The sequence below is a fragment of the Myxocyprinus asiaticus genome, chromosome 13, assembly GCF_019703515.2.
Source record: "Myxocyprinus asiaticus isolate MX2 ecotype Aquarium Trade chromosome 13, UBuf_Myxa_2, whole genome shotgun sequence".
NCBI classification, from domain to species: domain Eukaryota; kingdom Metazoa; phylum Chordata; class Actinopteri; order Cypriniformes; family Catostomidae; genus Myxocyprinus; species Myxocyprinus asiaticus.
Window position 1 is genome coordinate 16185486 of NC_059356.1, and position 16829 is coordinate 16202314.

The 16829-nt window shown below is 41.9% G+C and overlaps 1 protein-coding gene across 1 annotated transcript in view; it reads right to left on the reverse strand.

Annotated features, from left to right (window-relative positions):
• Positions 1–282: 282 nt before the first annotated feature.
• Positions 283–16829, reverse strand: part of LOC127449947 (non-receptor tyrosine-protein kinase TYK2-like) — a 75170-nt gene continuing 58623 nt past the window's right edge. The window contains exons 21-24 of the mRNA XM_051713589.1: positions 4371–4543; positions 3865–3982; positions 2863–2973; positions 283–2754 (exon numbers count right to left, since the gene is read on the reverse strand). Of these exons, the coding sequence (XP_051569549.1) occupies positions 2611–2754; positions 2863–2973; positions 3865–3982; positions 4371–4543 (546 nt within the window). The 3' untranslated portion in view covers positions 283–2610. The remainder of the gene's footprint in view (positions 2755–2862; positions 2974–3864; positions 3983–4370; positions 4544–16829) is intronic.

Below are 16829 nucleotides of genomic sequence, written 5' to 3' on the forward strand. Positions count from 1 at the left end.
CTTGTAAAGATGATTAGGGATGTGTATATATTTTTTTCGTCCTACATGCCAATCAAATAAATTGATATGTAATGAAGAGCTATAGTCTTTAAAAGACGAGTAGGGAAGTATTTCATATCTTACTGACACTCTGGAGTATCAAGTAGATTGTATGACTCATATTTTGCACAGTATATACCGTACAACATTAATAATTAAGTAAAAAACACTATAAACTTTATTCAAAATTATAATTTTTAAGTATACAGTAGAATGTATTTAAAAATAAAATATTTAAATTTTTTAGAACAAGGGTCCCTCACAAGGGGATCATCATATTTGGGCCTTCGAAAAGTAAAGTAAAAAAAATAAATAAAATAAAAAAATACACCTTGGTGTAAGCAACACAAAAGCCAAAATACAACTGTTGACTGTCTAGGCAAGGGCCTTCAGTTTAAGGTTCTAAACTCTATCCAGTTTAAGTTAAAAGTTTTAAAATACACATTTCACTTTATATTTTTTTCTTAATACCCTTCATGTAGACAGTTCATCCTTTCTGTCAATATTTTAATTTCTCACTTTTTTTTTTTTTTACAATACATACCATCTAGGTTGCCAGATTACAATAAAAGAGGCTTTTACGAATATCAAGGGTACAAGCTGTAAAAACAGTAGAATAATGGTCCCCAATAGATCCATGGATATATTTGTTGTGAAAGTCTTGTGGGTTCTGCTGTCTTTAAAATGAGTTTTGCCTAGCTGGTCATCCAATGAAGACCTGGCCTAAAGTGACAGGTTTTGCATGTTTTCAATGTTAATTCTTTTTGAAATTATAAAAAAAAGAATAGGCAATATAGTCAGTACCCACATCATATAAATTGCAAAATGCTTACATTCACTAAAACCACAATCACAAATCTAGTATAAAGTTCAGATACATTCAGAGATTGTATTTTGGTATACACTTTCAATATTTATGTTTATTAAAAGAGTTTATATAGGTACATTCAGTGAGACATTAAGGCAAGGCATTTCACACGAGGAGTGCAAAAGCCCATTAAACTTGACTGAAGAATTGCACATTTTACAAAAAGAAGAAAATAAATATAAAAAATCTGACTAAAAGTCATATTTTAAGGCCTTCCAGGATACAGCCTGTCACAGCCTTTGGTTTTACTCCCAATTTTTATCAGCAGGTCTGGGGAATGAGGACGTAAACTCGAAAGCATCTAAACACACCTGAGAGTATTTACATTACACTATATGTTACACTGATTAAGGAATGAATTAGGTCCAGGACCAGGCATTCTTTGGTTATTATGTAGCTGATGTGTGTAATTTTGTTAAATTCTCATATCCCAGCTTCATATGCAGAGTCAACTATAAGTAAGCCATTTGTAGGTTGATTACATGTAAAATTGAAACACTGTGCAGCAATCAAAACATTCTTTATGTTTGTTTTCAGCCCGTACTTCCCGACACATTAACACTGGCTCAAATAATGGCGGGAATGTTTTTGGAATCTTTTTGAAAATTGATTATTTTTGCCATTCTGTTTGGTGATGCCAGTGACACAGAAATTACACACTTCAGCTTTCAAGAGTACTTCAGGTCACAGTTACCCCTTGTCTACAGACAGAGTGCCAGTGCTGGTGCAAGAGCCCTATCCGGAATCATTCCACACTTTTCTACTGAAGACAACGTGATTTGGGGCCAAAAATTATCTCTGCAGCAGCCCCTCAAACTTGCAGGTTTTGAACCAGTAAGTCAAAAGCTGTGTATGATTGTGGGCAGGTTATGCAGTAAGAGTTACGCCATCGTTCCGCTCTTAAGTCAGTGGAAATGTGGGCCGGTTTCTGGGAAAGGTTCACACTGCTCTACAAAGGCAAAACACAGTAACTAGACCAACACTGAAAGCAAGAACATTTTTCTGTTCTGAAAAATTCTCTGAATTTCTCTGAATGAGCAGTGTGCGCACGTGGCTGGAATTATTTGCCGTAAGGTGGCAACACTCACAATCGAGCCTTTGCTTTCACGAAGAAGCGCTAGATGTTATCACTGCTAAACAACAGGAGACGAAGCTGGAAACAACAATAGTGGATGTGCACGTCAAGTGCGCATGTGTGAGGAAGTCAGGAGACACCTGCATTTGTATAACTTGAGATCTTTATGGGTCTAAATTCCTGAAGAGAAATAGTCCAGTGTCTCATAGCAGTCATAGCGCGCATGCACCAACTGCCTTTGTCAAATGCACACAGGCAAACAAAGTATACTTTGAAAGGCTGAGCATTAGACTGTACACAGACGCTAAGCGTTGGTGTCAAAACCGAAGAATACTTTGGCATAAGAGACCCAATTTAGGTCATAATTCAATTTTGACAAAATGTGTAGTTACTGTGTTTTGCCGTTGTGCAGCAGCACAGATCCAATGGCCGAGCACTGGCTTCGTCACAAACACTGGTCTGGTTTTTGTGGAAAAGTAGTATGTGGGTTCGCTCTTAACTCAAACATACAAAAACATCCTCTTCTCGAAAAGCATGCCCTTGTGACATTATCAGCCATGTGAGGCCAAACTCAAAGTGAAATGTTGTGGTTAGAGGCTGTGTGAACAGCACAGAGAGCAAAAGCAGGTCAGCGATGGTTGATCTGAGTGAGCTGCACAGAGGGTTGCTGTTCGTATGTTCGTCGGATGTCCTCCAAAGACTCAACCAGGGATTTGAAGGATGGACGCTGCCCAGGGTTAAAGTCCCAGCAATGCTCCATCAGTAAATAAATCTGCAATTCAGGATTCAAGCAATGAAGAAGCGATGGGTAGTTCAGACAAGCATGAAAGAATATTTGTGCAGTGTTTATAAATGTTTGTGCCGCTTGGTTTCACACTACCTCACGAGGACAGTCTCGAGGGCAGGGCAGTCTTCTGTTTTTCTCTAGTAGAGTAATAAGTTTAACCACAGTCATCTGCCCTTGGACCATTCCCATCATCTCAAAAAATTTCTATGTAAAACAAAGTCATACACTTATCTATTCAAGAGACATTGTAACATTAAACGAATAGTTCACCCAAAAATAAAAATTCTGGCATAATTTAGGCTACTCATCTACATGTCGTTGCAAACCTACGACTTCGTTTCTGTGGGACACAAAAGGAGATTTCTCTTTTCCACATAGTGAAAGCAAATAGCTGTCAAGCTCTAAAAATGTAAAAAACAAGCAAACATAAAGGTAGTCCATATGACTTGCATGCTGTATTTTAGTTCCTCTCAGCTTTGTGAGAGGAACTAAAATTTATGTTGTTACTCACCGAAAATCTTTCCCTTCATCGTAGCTCTCAGATCTCATTTGTTTTTGCATATATTCATATGTGATGCATCAAGACACATCAGTGATGCCAAATGGCATTGGTTCTTACATGTTCTGACCAATCGCAACTCGTCAAGTTTGACACAAATGTGTGAATTAAATTTAAGAGCTATGGCAGAGCAATGTAAAAGATTTTCAGTGAATAATAACTTACATTTCAGTCTGTTCCTTACACAAAGCTATTGTATGGCTTCAAAAAACTTGTTTGGAGCACAAGTCATATGGACTACTTTTATGGTGCTTTTTTGTCCTTGTTGTTTGCTTTATTACTATAAACTATAGACAAGAACAGCCTGGGCATTTTACCTAACGTTTTTGTGTTCCACAGAAGACAGAATGTCATGGAACAACATGAGGGTGAGTAAATGACAATTTTCACTAATTATCCTTTTAATGAAATGGCTTCAAAGTTCATAACCAATTGCTATCAATTCTTATGTGTGAAACCTATTTAATGAGAAAAAAATATAAACATTACAAGCCAATGTTCTTGCAAAAAAAATAAAAAAATAAACTGAGACTTACCGAAGGAGGGCTTTGGCGATGGTTGCAGTAGGTCAAAATCTCATAAAGGGCCACAGCAAAGGACCAAACATCAGAGGCAAAGGAAAACTTGCCCTCCTTTAAGCACTCTATAGCATACCTAAAAACCAAAGGCATAAATTGGTTAGGTATAACTTCTCTTGTTGTGAACCGAGAGATGCTGTAGATTTAATTCTCTAAAGATGAACAAGTCCAAAGATAATTTATGTTTGGGAACAAAGGTTTTTTGTTATGAAATAATTTTATTTTCCATGGAATCATTCAATTTTACTAATGCTCTCTGAGACGATCGATATCAAACAGACTGATGCTTTTATTGAGAAACACCACACTAATGTCTAATGATGTTATATTACCCTAAATCCATTAACAGACAGGATAAGGATCCAATTTTATCGATGGAAGCACACTCCAGCACAAGAACAGGATATTATCACCATTACAGAAACATTAACCATCTCCCCAAGCCTCCAGCAATTAAAGCTTACCAGAACACAGGGCTGTCTCCATCCTCCCGAACACGATAGTAGATCTCCCCTTCAGGAATGTACTTTGTCAGGCCAAAGTCACCAATTTTGACCACACCTTCATTCTCCACCAAAACATTTCGTGCTGCCAAATCTCGGTGGACGTACCGTTTGGAGTGCAGATAGTCCATCCCCTTTGGTTACAAAAGACAGATTGAACAGAGGGACCATTAGGCTTTGTTTACACATCAATCTGATTTTAAGGACTGACTGTCTGCACTATGATTTTGCAAGTGGTGAAATCTGATCTGTTTGTTTAGACAGTGTGGTCACCATCTGCTAAATCTATATCAGTTGCCATTGTAATGACTTAATGCCAAGAGATACAGTTGTGTTCAAAAGTTTGCATACCCTGGCAGAAATTGTGAAATTTTGGCATTGATTTTGAAAATAAGACTGATCATGCAAAAATGTTTTATTTAAGGATAGTGATCATATGAAGCCATTTATTATCACATAGTTGTTTGACTCCTTTTTAAATTATAATGATAACAGAAATCACCCAAATGGCCCTGATCAAAAGTTTACATATCCTTGAATGTTTGGCCTTGTTACAGACACACAAGGTGACACACACAGGTTTAAATGGCAAGTAAAGGTTAATTTCCTGTGGCTTTTTAAATTGCAATTAGTGTCTGTGTATAAATAGTCAATGAGTTTGTTAGCTCTCACGTGGATGCACTGAGCAAGCTAGATACTGAGCCATGGGGAGCAGAAAAGAACTGTCAAAAGACCTGCGTAACAAGGTAATGGAACTTTATAAATGTGGAAAAGGATATAAAAAGATATCTAAAGCCTTGAAAATGCCAGTCAGAACTGTTCAATCACTTATTAAGAAGTGGAAAATTCAGGGATCTCTTGATACCAAGCCAAAGTTAGGTAGACCAAGAAAGATTTCAGCCACAACTGCCAGAAGAATTGTTCGGGATACAAAGAAAAACCCACAGGTAACCTCAGGAGAAATACAGGCTGCCAGAAAGAAGCCTTTACTGCACCAATGCTACAAAAAAGCCCGGTTACAATATGCCCGACAACACCTTGACACGCCTCACAGCTTCTGGCACACTGTAATTTGGAGTGACAAGACCAAAATAGAGATTTATGGTCATAACCATCAGCGCTACGTTTGGAGAGGGGTCAACAAGGCCTATAGTGAAAAGAATACCATCCCCACTGTGAAGCATGGTGGTGGCTCACTGATGTTTTGGGGGTGTGTGAGCTCTAAAGGCACGGGGAATCTTGTGAAAACTGATGGCAAGATGAATGCAGCATGTTATCAGAAAATACTGGCAGACAATTTGCATTCTTCTGCACAAAAGCTGCGCATGGGACGCTCTTGGACTTTCCAGCATGACAATGACCCTAAGCACAAGGCCAAGTTGATCCTCCAGTGGTTACAGCAGAAAAAGTTGAAGGTTCTGGAGTGGCCATCACAGTGTCCTGACCTTAATATCATCAAGCCTCTCTGGGGAGATCTCAAACATGCGGTTCATGCAAGATGACCAAAGACTTTGCATGACCTGGCCAAGACGAATGGGCAGCTATACCACCTGCAAGAATTTGGGGCCTCATAGACAACTATTTCAAAAGACTGCACGCTGTCATTGATGCTAAAGGGGGCAATACACAGTATTAAGAACTAAGGGTATGCTGACTTTTGAACAGGAGTCATTTCATTTTTTTTTTGTTGCCATGTTTTGTTTTATGATTGTGCCATTCTGTTATAACCTACAGTTGAATATGAATCCCATAAGAAATAAAAGAAATGTGTTTTGCCTGCTCACTCATGTTTTCTTTAAAAATGGTACATATATTACCAATTCTCCAAGGATATGCAAACCTTTGAGCACAACTGTATAAGAGATTGGCAGTCATTGCGAAAAGAGAGACGGAAAACGTCTCGGTTACGTACGTAACCTCAGTTCCCTGAGACGAAAGGAACGAGACCTTGTATTTATTAATGCATATGGGGAGTGCCTTCTTGATATTAACAATTTTTATTGATTCCATTCAACAAATTAAATAAACGTCGCAGAAAATTCGGAATCAAATTATGTACAATGAAACCTTTCCCCCGAACACCCCCATCCGACACAAACACTAATAACATAAATATTAAAAAAAAAAAAAAAAAAAAAACACGCACACACAATAAATAAATAAATAAAAAGCATATTTGAAAAAAACAATCAAATTGCACACACATTTTTAAAACTAGAGATCCCTCTCCACTACCCCTCCCCGAAAGCCTTCAGGGGCAAAGTGAAAGCCAAGTGCCCAATACATCACATATAAGACTCTGAACTTTCAACCAGAACTCCTGGATCTCAACACACCACCAAAAGACATGAGTTATGTCTCCAACCTCTGATTGACATCGCCAGCAGGTGGGTGTGTCTTTAAGACCAAGCCTATACAATCTGGAGGGGGTCCAATAAAATCTATGTAAAATCTTAAATTGCATAAGGCGAACCCTTGCATCTCAAGATACAGACTTTACATTTTTTAGGATCCTAGCCCACACCCCCTCCTCCAATGTCAAGTTTAGATCTTTCTCCCATAATATTTTGACATAATTCAGACTCTGAATTAGCAGTAAGTAATACACTGATGCCTCATGATCCGAACTGGGGGGGAGGGGGTGCGTGCCACTCCCAAAAACAGTGCAGAGTAGGTGGCGCAGCTGTAAATACTTATAAAACTGAAATCTGGGAATGCCAAAATGTTGAACCAAATTTTCAAAAGGTCTCAATACTCCACTCTCATATAGGTCACCAAGTTTATTAACCCCCCTCACAATCCAATCTGACCAACAGAAAGGGGACTTATTAATACATAGTTTAGGGTTCAGCCATATGCTCGAGGCTATGTTTAAATAAATATTTAACACTCTGGACACTTTTATCCATATCGAGTGCAAATGCAAAATAACGGGATGCGACCTCTCCGGCTAGTTAAATCGAAAGGCTTTGCAGTGGCGAGATAGGGATAAAAACTTCCTTTTCAATACAAAACCAGGGAGGGGCTCTCTCAGGTGGAAGCGACCAATGAGCCAAATGTCTAAGACCGAATGAATAATAATAAAACAAAATCTTGGGTAGGCCTAACCCACCTTTGTCAATCGGCCTATGTAACTTATTGAAATTTAACCTGGGACGCTTACCATTCCAAATGAAGGACTTCGCTATGTTATCAAATTGCTTGAAATAAGAGAGGGGGACATCTACAGGGAGAGACTGTAGCAGGTAGCTGAATTTTGGAATACAATTCATTTTAATAACATTAACCTTCCCAATCATCGATAAATGTAATGAAGCCCACCTGTCCACATCATTCGAAAACCTTTTTATTAAGGGATCAAAATGGGAAGACAAATTTGCTGGGAATAAAATTCCCAAATACTTAATTCCCTGTTTGGGCCACTGGAAGGCACCTGGCTGGAAGGCCGTTACTGGCCGTTAGACCAATTGACTTTGTATCCTGAGAACTTGGAAAAGGAGGTAATAATTCTGTGGAGGCAAGGCATAGATCTAGTTGGGTTGGAGATGAATAATAAAATAATATCTGCTTAAAGCAGAAGCTTATACGCCACACCTCTGCGCAATCACCCCTGGAAAATCATCCTCCTTTCTTATCGTGGCTGCTAATGGTTTCAGACAGAACAATAATGGGGAAAGAGGGCAACCCTGCCGGGTGCCCCTATCCAGAGTAAAATAATCTGAAATTAATCTGTTTGTTTGTACCACCGCTACAGGGTGTCTATAAAGTAACTTAATCCAAACAATAAATGTACTCCCGAACCCATACATTTGGCTGTACTTGCCTGTAGGCAAGGCCTTAATTACCTCATCAAGCTCCTCCAAGGTTATCTCAGAATCAAGAGAATTTTTTTGCTCAGTCGTCAGTTTAGGAAGATCTAATGGTTCCACAAAGTTCCTAATATCTTCATCAGTAGATGAAGACATGGAACTATAGAGATCAAAGTAGAATTCTTTAAAAGCATTATTAATATCAATGGCCGAGGTAAATATTTCACCAACCGCAGATTTCACCAAGGGAATGGTAGAAAAAGACTCTCTCTGCTTTATATATCTAGCCAAAAGTTTTCCTGCTTTGTCCCCCGACTCAAAGTATGACTGTCTTGCCCTGAATAACCAAAACTCCACTTTCTGTGACAAAATAGTATTATATCTATATTTCAATCGGGTCAATTCTCTGAGGCCATCAGATGACATACAGCGCTTCAGCTCTGCTTCTTAAGTGCTCTGCACTTTTAATATTTCCTTCCAACTCCACGAGTTCTTGTGCTTTGGATTTTTTGGTGAATGAGGCATACTGAATGACCCGACCCCTAAGAACCGCCTTAAGTGCCTCCCAAGCCACGCCCACAGAGGATACTGAGGACCAGTTGGTCTTCATATAAACATTGATTTCAGTCTTTAGCATTTGTTGGAAATCAGGATTTTGCAAAAGGGACACATTAAGGTGGCAACTATATGATTTCTTTTACTCTGTATATGGCAAGACCTCTAAACTCACCAGGGCATGATCTGAGACTAAGATATTTCCAATTGAGCAATCAACAACAGATGAAATGAGGGATTTTGATATAAAAAACATTTTTCTCTAGTATAAATCTTATGGACTGATGAAAAATAATGTATAGTCCCTACCAGATGGGTTCAAAAGTCTCCAAATATCTGTAAGACCAAGATTTTTACACATCCTGTGAAGCGTCAATGTTGCTCTAGGGGGTTTACACACTTTTGCTTCACTATGATCAAGGATTGAGTCCATCAAAAGATTAAAGTCTCCTCCCAATATTATATCATGGGGGTACCAGCGGTTTGCAGCATCCCTTCAAGATCTATAAAAAAGCCCTGATCATCAGCGTTAGGTGTGTAAATAATAGCCAAAATCAACAATTGCCCCTGAATTTCAGCTAAAACAATTGTAGTTGTTTATTAATCAATATACTGACTCCCTTGCGCTTAATTGAGCCAGCACTAAAGAAAACATGTCCACCCCATATCTTCCCAAATTTTTCAGCTTCCTGCGGGGAAAGATGTGTTTCTTGAAGAAACACTTTATCATATTTCATACGTTTTTATGGGGTGCCCCAACCCATTCACATTCCATGTGGAGAGAGATAGTACACTCATATTAACATTTGACATTTTGATATAGTAGAAAAAATAAATTGCGTGTCAAAAACAAAATTATACAGACCACATTCCCCATTAGTGAAACAATCAAAGCCCGAACTTTCCCCCCGAACAAAACAAACAGAAAAAAGAACAATGTGCACATTAACCCCGCGCACGAAAGCGCCAACCGGCGACAATCCCTCCAAACTCAAAAGGTCCATGAACGCCCATGAGCCCCCACGACAACTTTGCCATCGGATTGCTCAATTTTGCCTCACAAATTTGTGAGGCAAAATTACATAACAGAAAATACTTTGTAAAATAAACCCCAGCCAATAGGAAGAATGAACACAAAGAACATGTAGATTAATTCACAGAACTGTCTCAAAGGTGTGATCTTCCACAAAACAAATTCCAGCTGATATAAAACCGTTCAGATTCCTCGGACAGACAAACGAATGTTCAGTGAGCCAGCTGTTATGAGTTCAGTGGATGACGTGATCATTCCAATGTCCCGTTAAAATACTCAAAACAAACTCCAGCCAGCAGGAGGAATAAGCACAAAGAACGAACCCACAGCTGTTCCAAAGGAATGTTATTCAATAGAACAAGCTCCACCCGCTAGCCGGAACCAATACAAAAGAAACAAAACCGGCATCCCGGTTCCTCGGATGGTCGAGTCAATTCACTCGGAGGCTGGATAAAGTATATACCATGACTTACACAATCCGTCAACTTTATAAAAGACATCCTTTGTGTGAGCATGTAGATATTTTGCAGTCATCCATAGTGTCCACTCTCAAACTGGCCGGGAACTTCAATGCAAAGTAATCTTTCGTCAATGCAAAAGTTTTTTTAAGGAAAAATGTTATTCACAAAACAAACTCCAGCTGCTTGGCGGAGCCAAAGCAAAAAGAAACCAAAATGACACCCAGCTTCCTCAAAAGCCAGAGTAAGTACAGCGAGTCGACCCACTCACATGAGAAACACCCAAAGGTTTACTCACCCATTGATTCTATAAAAGACATTGCCTGATTGGGACATGTAAATACTTTGCGACCGTCCTTCGTTTCTATTCTCAGTTTGGCCGGAAACTTCAGAGCAAAAGTGATCCTTCGCCGATGTAAGAGTTTCTTACATTCCTTGAACTGATCGCATTTCTCTCGTCGAACTCGCAAAGTCCGGGGACAAGAAAATATTATGGTTCTTCCAAGAAAGCTTCCCTTTGCTCCTCGCCTGGCGCAACACAAGATCTTTATCGGATGATCTCAGAAATTTGGCCAGAATCGATAGGGGCCTTTCTCCCTCAGCAAATCTGTGAGCTCGCTCGATTTCCAGTTTATGGCCTGTTATGTCGAGCAGACTCGGGAAAAGCTCATCTAGGAATTTCACCATATCTTTGCCCTCCTCATGCTCAGGAATTCCAACAATTCGAATGTTATTCCTGCGGCTTCTATTCTCAAGATCTTCAAGCTTTTCAAGGAGATGTTCCAAATCAACTTTGGTCGTGGGCGGATTAGAGAATTTTATTTCCATCGCTGTAATCGATCAACGTATTACAGCGAGATCCTCCAAGTCAGCAAGAACCTTTGTCAGCATCACTGACATGTTGGACAACTGACGCTGGATCACCTCTCCCACCACGCCATCCAAATAGAGTCCCCGGTCTGTAGGCCTGTCGGAGCTTTCATCCTGAACACATAAGTGTCTTTTAATGTCTCTAGAGCCCGAGGATTTCGACTTCTTTGCCATGTTTTGCCTCAAAGAGCAAATGTGTAACTGGATGTATCGAATTTCACCAGATTATAACATGAAAATAATAAAAAATTTAGCAAAGTCCACAGAGCTCGTCGCTCACACGTCTGCGTCTTGCATGGCGTCACGTGACCCCGGGAGTGCCTTCTTACACAACCTAGTTGAAACCTCTCTACAATAACGGCAATATTCTAATATTGGCTATGGTGTTTGAGCCCTGCCTGTTTTGGCACGAAGCCGTCCGCTATAAAAACAGGTGCACAAACACCATTTCCTCAGAATTTCTGACTGAGAACAAAGAGCGCACCGCTTGTGCCTTATTGAGTCTTGTAGTGCAGCTAGGGTTTGCAATGTCTCGTTCCCTTCATCTCAGGGAACCGAGGTTACAAACATAACCAAGATGTTCCCTTAGGACTCAGTACACTTGACATTATATTTATTAACGCATATGGGGAACAGAATCCCATCACGCCGCACTACACAACATAACCTCCCAGAAAGGAAGCGTGATGCCGCAGTCTCGTGGGATGGCAACCGACATAAGTATGCCGCAGTGAGTGACCCTCGTGTTGGGCCAGGAGGGGAGCACTCAGAAGGAATATATGAACTATAGGCATATATTATTAACTCCTTCACTAACCCAGTCGGGAAGGGTGTTTATTTATAATGTAAGTGCTGAATGCAGGCAGTTGTGTAAAAAGATGGGGAGCTCGTCCTTAAAGGGAGGAGCGTAAGTGTATGTTTGGCCAATGAAATAGCAAGCGCTCTAAATATAGAGGACTTGTGAAGAGAGAGACATTACCTCTAGGTTGTAAAACCTTGCGAATGTGTTTTGAGAAGACCATCCTGCTGCAAAACATATGTCTTAAAAGGACACACCATTCGTCCATGCCCATGAGGAGGCCATGCCTCTAGTTGAGTGTGCTTTTACACCAATTGGGCAAGTCTTACCCTGTGACTCATAAGCCAGGGCAATAGCATCGACAATTCAGTGAGAAGGTCTTTGCTTGAAGACGGACATTCCTTTCATGCGTCCTCCATAGCATACAAAGAGCTGATCAGACAGTCTGAAGTGGCGTGTATGCTCAACATAGGCATGTAGCGCCTGCACAGGGCATAAGAAATGCAATAATTGTTCCTCATCCGAATTAAATGGAGGAGGGAAGAAGCCCTGAAGGTGAACTCCCTGCACTCTGAAGGGCATGGTTAGGACCTTAGCCTTTTCTGGGTTTGACAGTGGCTTTGAAAGACCAGGGCCAAACTCCAGACATTAACTTTCAATAGATAGTGCATGCAGGTCACGACCCATTTTACTGAGGTCAGAGCCAGCAGTAGTGCAGTCTTAAGTCCAAAGGCTCGAAGGGGGGCCCTGCGAGAGCTTTTAGGACTAAAGTTAAGTCCCAAGTCAGGACTGTAGCTGGCCGAGGTTGGTTTAATCATCTTGCTCATTTAAGGAACTTTATGATTAAATCATGCTTGCCTATAGTGGCACCAGCTTCATGTGCGTGATATGCAGATTAGCGCCCAGAGCTGTACATCAGCCGTAAGCTCTCCTTAAGGGAGACAAAGTACAGCACCGTGGAGAAGGAGTGTCTGGCCATCAAGTGAGCGGTCTTCACTCTCCGGTACTACCTGCTGGGGCGGGCCTTCACCCTCTGCTCGGATCACACCCCACTCCAATGGCTCCACCGCATGAAGGATACCAACGTGTGGATCACCCAGTGGTATCTGGCTCTCCAGCCTTTTAAATTCAAGGTGATCCACAGACCAGGGACGCTGAGGCTCCCCGGCCTGAGTCGGGCGGTGGGGGTATGTGGCAGCGGGGGCATGGTCAAGCACCCGTCCCGAGAGAGAGAAAGCGGTAAGGGCTCATACACCTGAGCAAAATTATGCCTAACACCTGTTTCTAATTCCAGTGAGCATGGGGAGAGCGGCATAAAAGCAGCCACACAACCAGCAGACGAGAGAGAGCCTGGGTCCAGAAAGTTATTATTGTGAAGCTGAAGAGATTATTATTGTGAAACTAAGAATTTATTTTTGTGAAGCTAAGAATTTATTATTGTGAAGCTGAAGAGATTAATGTGTGAAGCTGTGAGCGCTGAAGTGTGGTCATTAAAATCCTTACCTGTGAGTGGAGCAACCTGCCTCCCATGTCCTCCTTATCAACGCCTTCACAAATCATTTCCTTGTCCTCTCGGACTTTGCATATGACAGAGTGAATCAGGCACACCCTGGGAAACGCATGTTTGCGTTTCGCCGGCCATTTGTTGGCCATTGCGTCCGCTCCCAGTGGGGCTTGGGACTTTGAGTACCAGAGGGAACAGTGGGTATTCCCCACTGAGGCAAATAGATAGATTTCTGCTTTGCCGAATATTTCCAAATCCTCAGTACAGTTTGAGAATTAAGTCTCCATTTGCCCGGTATCACCCTTTGGTGTGACAATAGGTCCACGCCGTAATTCAGGCGGCCTGAGACATATGTTGCTCTCAGGGAGAGGAGATGACGCATCAGTCTCAGCAGCGGCAGTGAATGAATTCCACCATGGCAGTTTATATATGCCACAACTCTCATGTTGTCTGAGCGAACCAGGACATGACAGTTCGCCATTTCTGACTGAAAAGCCTTTAAGTCTAGGAATACAGCCGATAGCTATAGGCGGTTGATGTGCCACACTTTCTTCGCACCTGTCCAGGTGCCAAAAGTCGGGTGTCCATCGCACACCACACCCCAACCTGTGTTGGAAGCATCCATAGTCACCACTTTCTGCCAGACAATCTGCCCCAGTGTGACACCTCGCTGGTAAAAGGCAGGAGCTGTCCAAGGTGCTAAAGCAGCTATACGGCAGCGGGATATAGTGATGTGCATGCGCCCCTGGTGCCAAGCATTTCGTGGCACACGGCGCTTGAGCCAGCACTGAAGATGTCTCATGTGTAAGAGACCTAATGGAATGATAAATGCTGCTGCCATAAACCCCAATGCTGTTTGAAACAGCTTCAGTGGAAGTGTTCTCCCCAGTTTAAACTGAGACAGACACTGTAGAATGGCCTGAACGCACGTGAGCCCGCTCGTGGAGTTGAGGCGGACTCCCAAAAGGGAGATTTGTTGGCTGGGGGAGAGCATGCTCTCCGCCCAGTTCACATTGAGGCCCAAGCGGTTTAGATGTTGAAGCAGTAAGTCTCTGTGCTGGCATAACAGCCTCTGATTGTGCCAGTAACAGCCAATTGTCGAGGTAGTTCAAGATGCGCATGCTGCTCAGTTTCAGAGGGGCGAGAACCGCATCGATGCACTCTGTGAACGTGTGAGGGCCAGAGACAGTCCGAAGGGCAGGACTTTGAATTGATACACTGTTTCCTCTAATGTGAATCTCAAAAACATTCTGTGATGTCGTACAATTTGGATATGAAAGTACGCATCCTTCAAATCTATTGATGCAAACCAATTGTGTGGGCGTACATGCGATAAGATCTGTTTCTGAGTAATCATTTTGAATGGGCGCTTTGTGAGTGCGCAATTCAAATGTCTCAGATCCAGGATCGGCCGAAGCCCACCATCTTTCTTTGGGACAAGAAAATAATGGCTGTAAAACCCTTTTTGGGCTGGACAATTTGGCACAACCTCTATCTTGGTTTTCACGAGGAGTTTGTGTATTTCGGCTCGTAACACGGCTCGTCTTCGGACGAAACCGTGGAAGACAGAACGCCATTGAAACGGGGTGGCCAGCGTGCAAATTGGATCATATAACCACGTTCGATAGTTTTTTGCACCAATTCTGAAATACCCGTTAGGGCTCCCCACGCGTCTGCGTAACGGGAGAGAGGACAATTTGGTTTGCTCACCGAATGATATAATGCGTCGCTCACCTTAGGGAAGCGGTCGCGCATAATGTGTGGGCTTTGAAGAGGAAAAGGAAGTGGGCTCTGCTTTCCACTTCAAAGGGCTGTGTCCGTCAGGAGTGCTTTTGCTGTGCAGGTTGGGGTTTGTTCCGCCGGCACGATGTGGGCACTGATACGGCTGCTTCCGTTTGGGCCACGGCTTGCATGGCCACACCAGTGGCGGCAGGTGCTGGTGCTGAGGCAGCAGGTATGGACCTTTTAGTCGGGTGCTGGCTCAAAACAGAGCTAGGGCAGACTGGCTGTGATGTACTCTGTTTTGACATAAAGTGTTTCATAGTCTGTGATTGCTGCTGAGTCGCAACGTAATGCTCAGCAAATGTATTCACAGGGCTGCCAAATAGGCTGGCTGGAGACACTGGGGCATCCAGCAGAGTGGCTTTTTCCCTATCACTAATTTCTGTGAGGGTCAGCCATACATGTCGATCCAGAACTGCCAGGTTGCCCATGGACTTGCCGATGGCCTGCGCAGTGACATTCGTGGCACACAGCGCTAAGTCTGTAGTGGTGTGGAGCTCTTTGAATGTCTCTGGATCGAAGCCTTGCTTGTCCAATTGCTTGAGGAGCTTGCCTTGAAATACCTGGAGCACCGCCATTGCGTGGAGTGCTGATCCAGCTTGTCCTGCCATTGAGTAAGCTTTTCCAGCCAGTGCGGACGATTGTCGACACGGCTTGGAAGGTTGTATGGGGCGTGATTTCCATGCCCTGTTACTCGGTGGGCAGAGGGTGTGCCGCTACCGCCTCCTCCACAGGGGGTAGTTGAGCATAACCGTTTTCTTCCCCATGATCCACATTAGAGAGGATGCTGTCACTGCGCGAGCGTGCTGAGAAGGGCGCGCGCCAGGACTTTATTTCGTTATGAACTAAATAAATATATACACTACTGGTCAAAAGTTTTGAAATTTTTCTCATGATCTTAAAAATATTTTGACCTGAAGGCGTATGCTTAAATGTTTGAAATTAGTTTTGTAGGCAAAAATATAATTGTGCCACCATATTCATTTATTTCATTATAAAACTAAAATTTAATATTAAAAAAAAAAAAAAAGTTTTTGAAATTGATGACTTGGACCAAATAATAAAGAAAAGCAGCCAATAAGTGCCCAACATAGATGGGAACTCCTTCAATACTGTTTAAAAAGCAACCCAGGGTGATACCTCAAGAAGTTGGTTGAGAAAATGTCAAGAGTACATGTCTGCAAATTCTAGGAAAAGGGTGACTACTTTGAAGATGCTAAAATATAACACAGTTTTGATTTATTTTGGATTTTGTTTAGTCACAACATAATTCCCATAGTTCCATTTATGTTATTCCATAGTTTTGATGACTTTACTATTATTATAAAATGTGAAAAAAAATTATAATAAAGAATGAGTAAGTGTTTCAAAACTTTTGACCAGTAGTATATTTATATTTGACACAATATACAATACACTATATGCAATTGCTTTGTAAGGATACACAACACCTGCGGAAGCGCTACAGGGAATCAGGATGCTGAGGCTTGTTCCTCAGAGAAGTGTCAAGCGGCGAGGTGGAGTGACGTTCGCCAGAGCACTGCAGGGGAGCAGAGAGTCTTCTCGTTGCCGTGAAGATTCCGACTTGTGTATATCGACGGCGAAGGGTA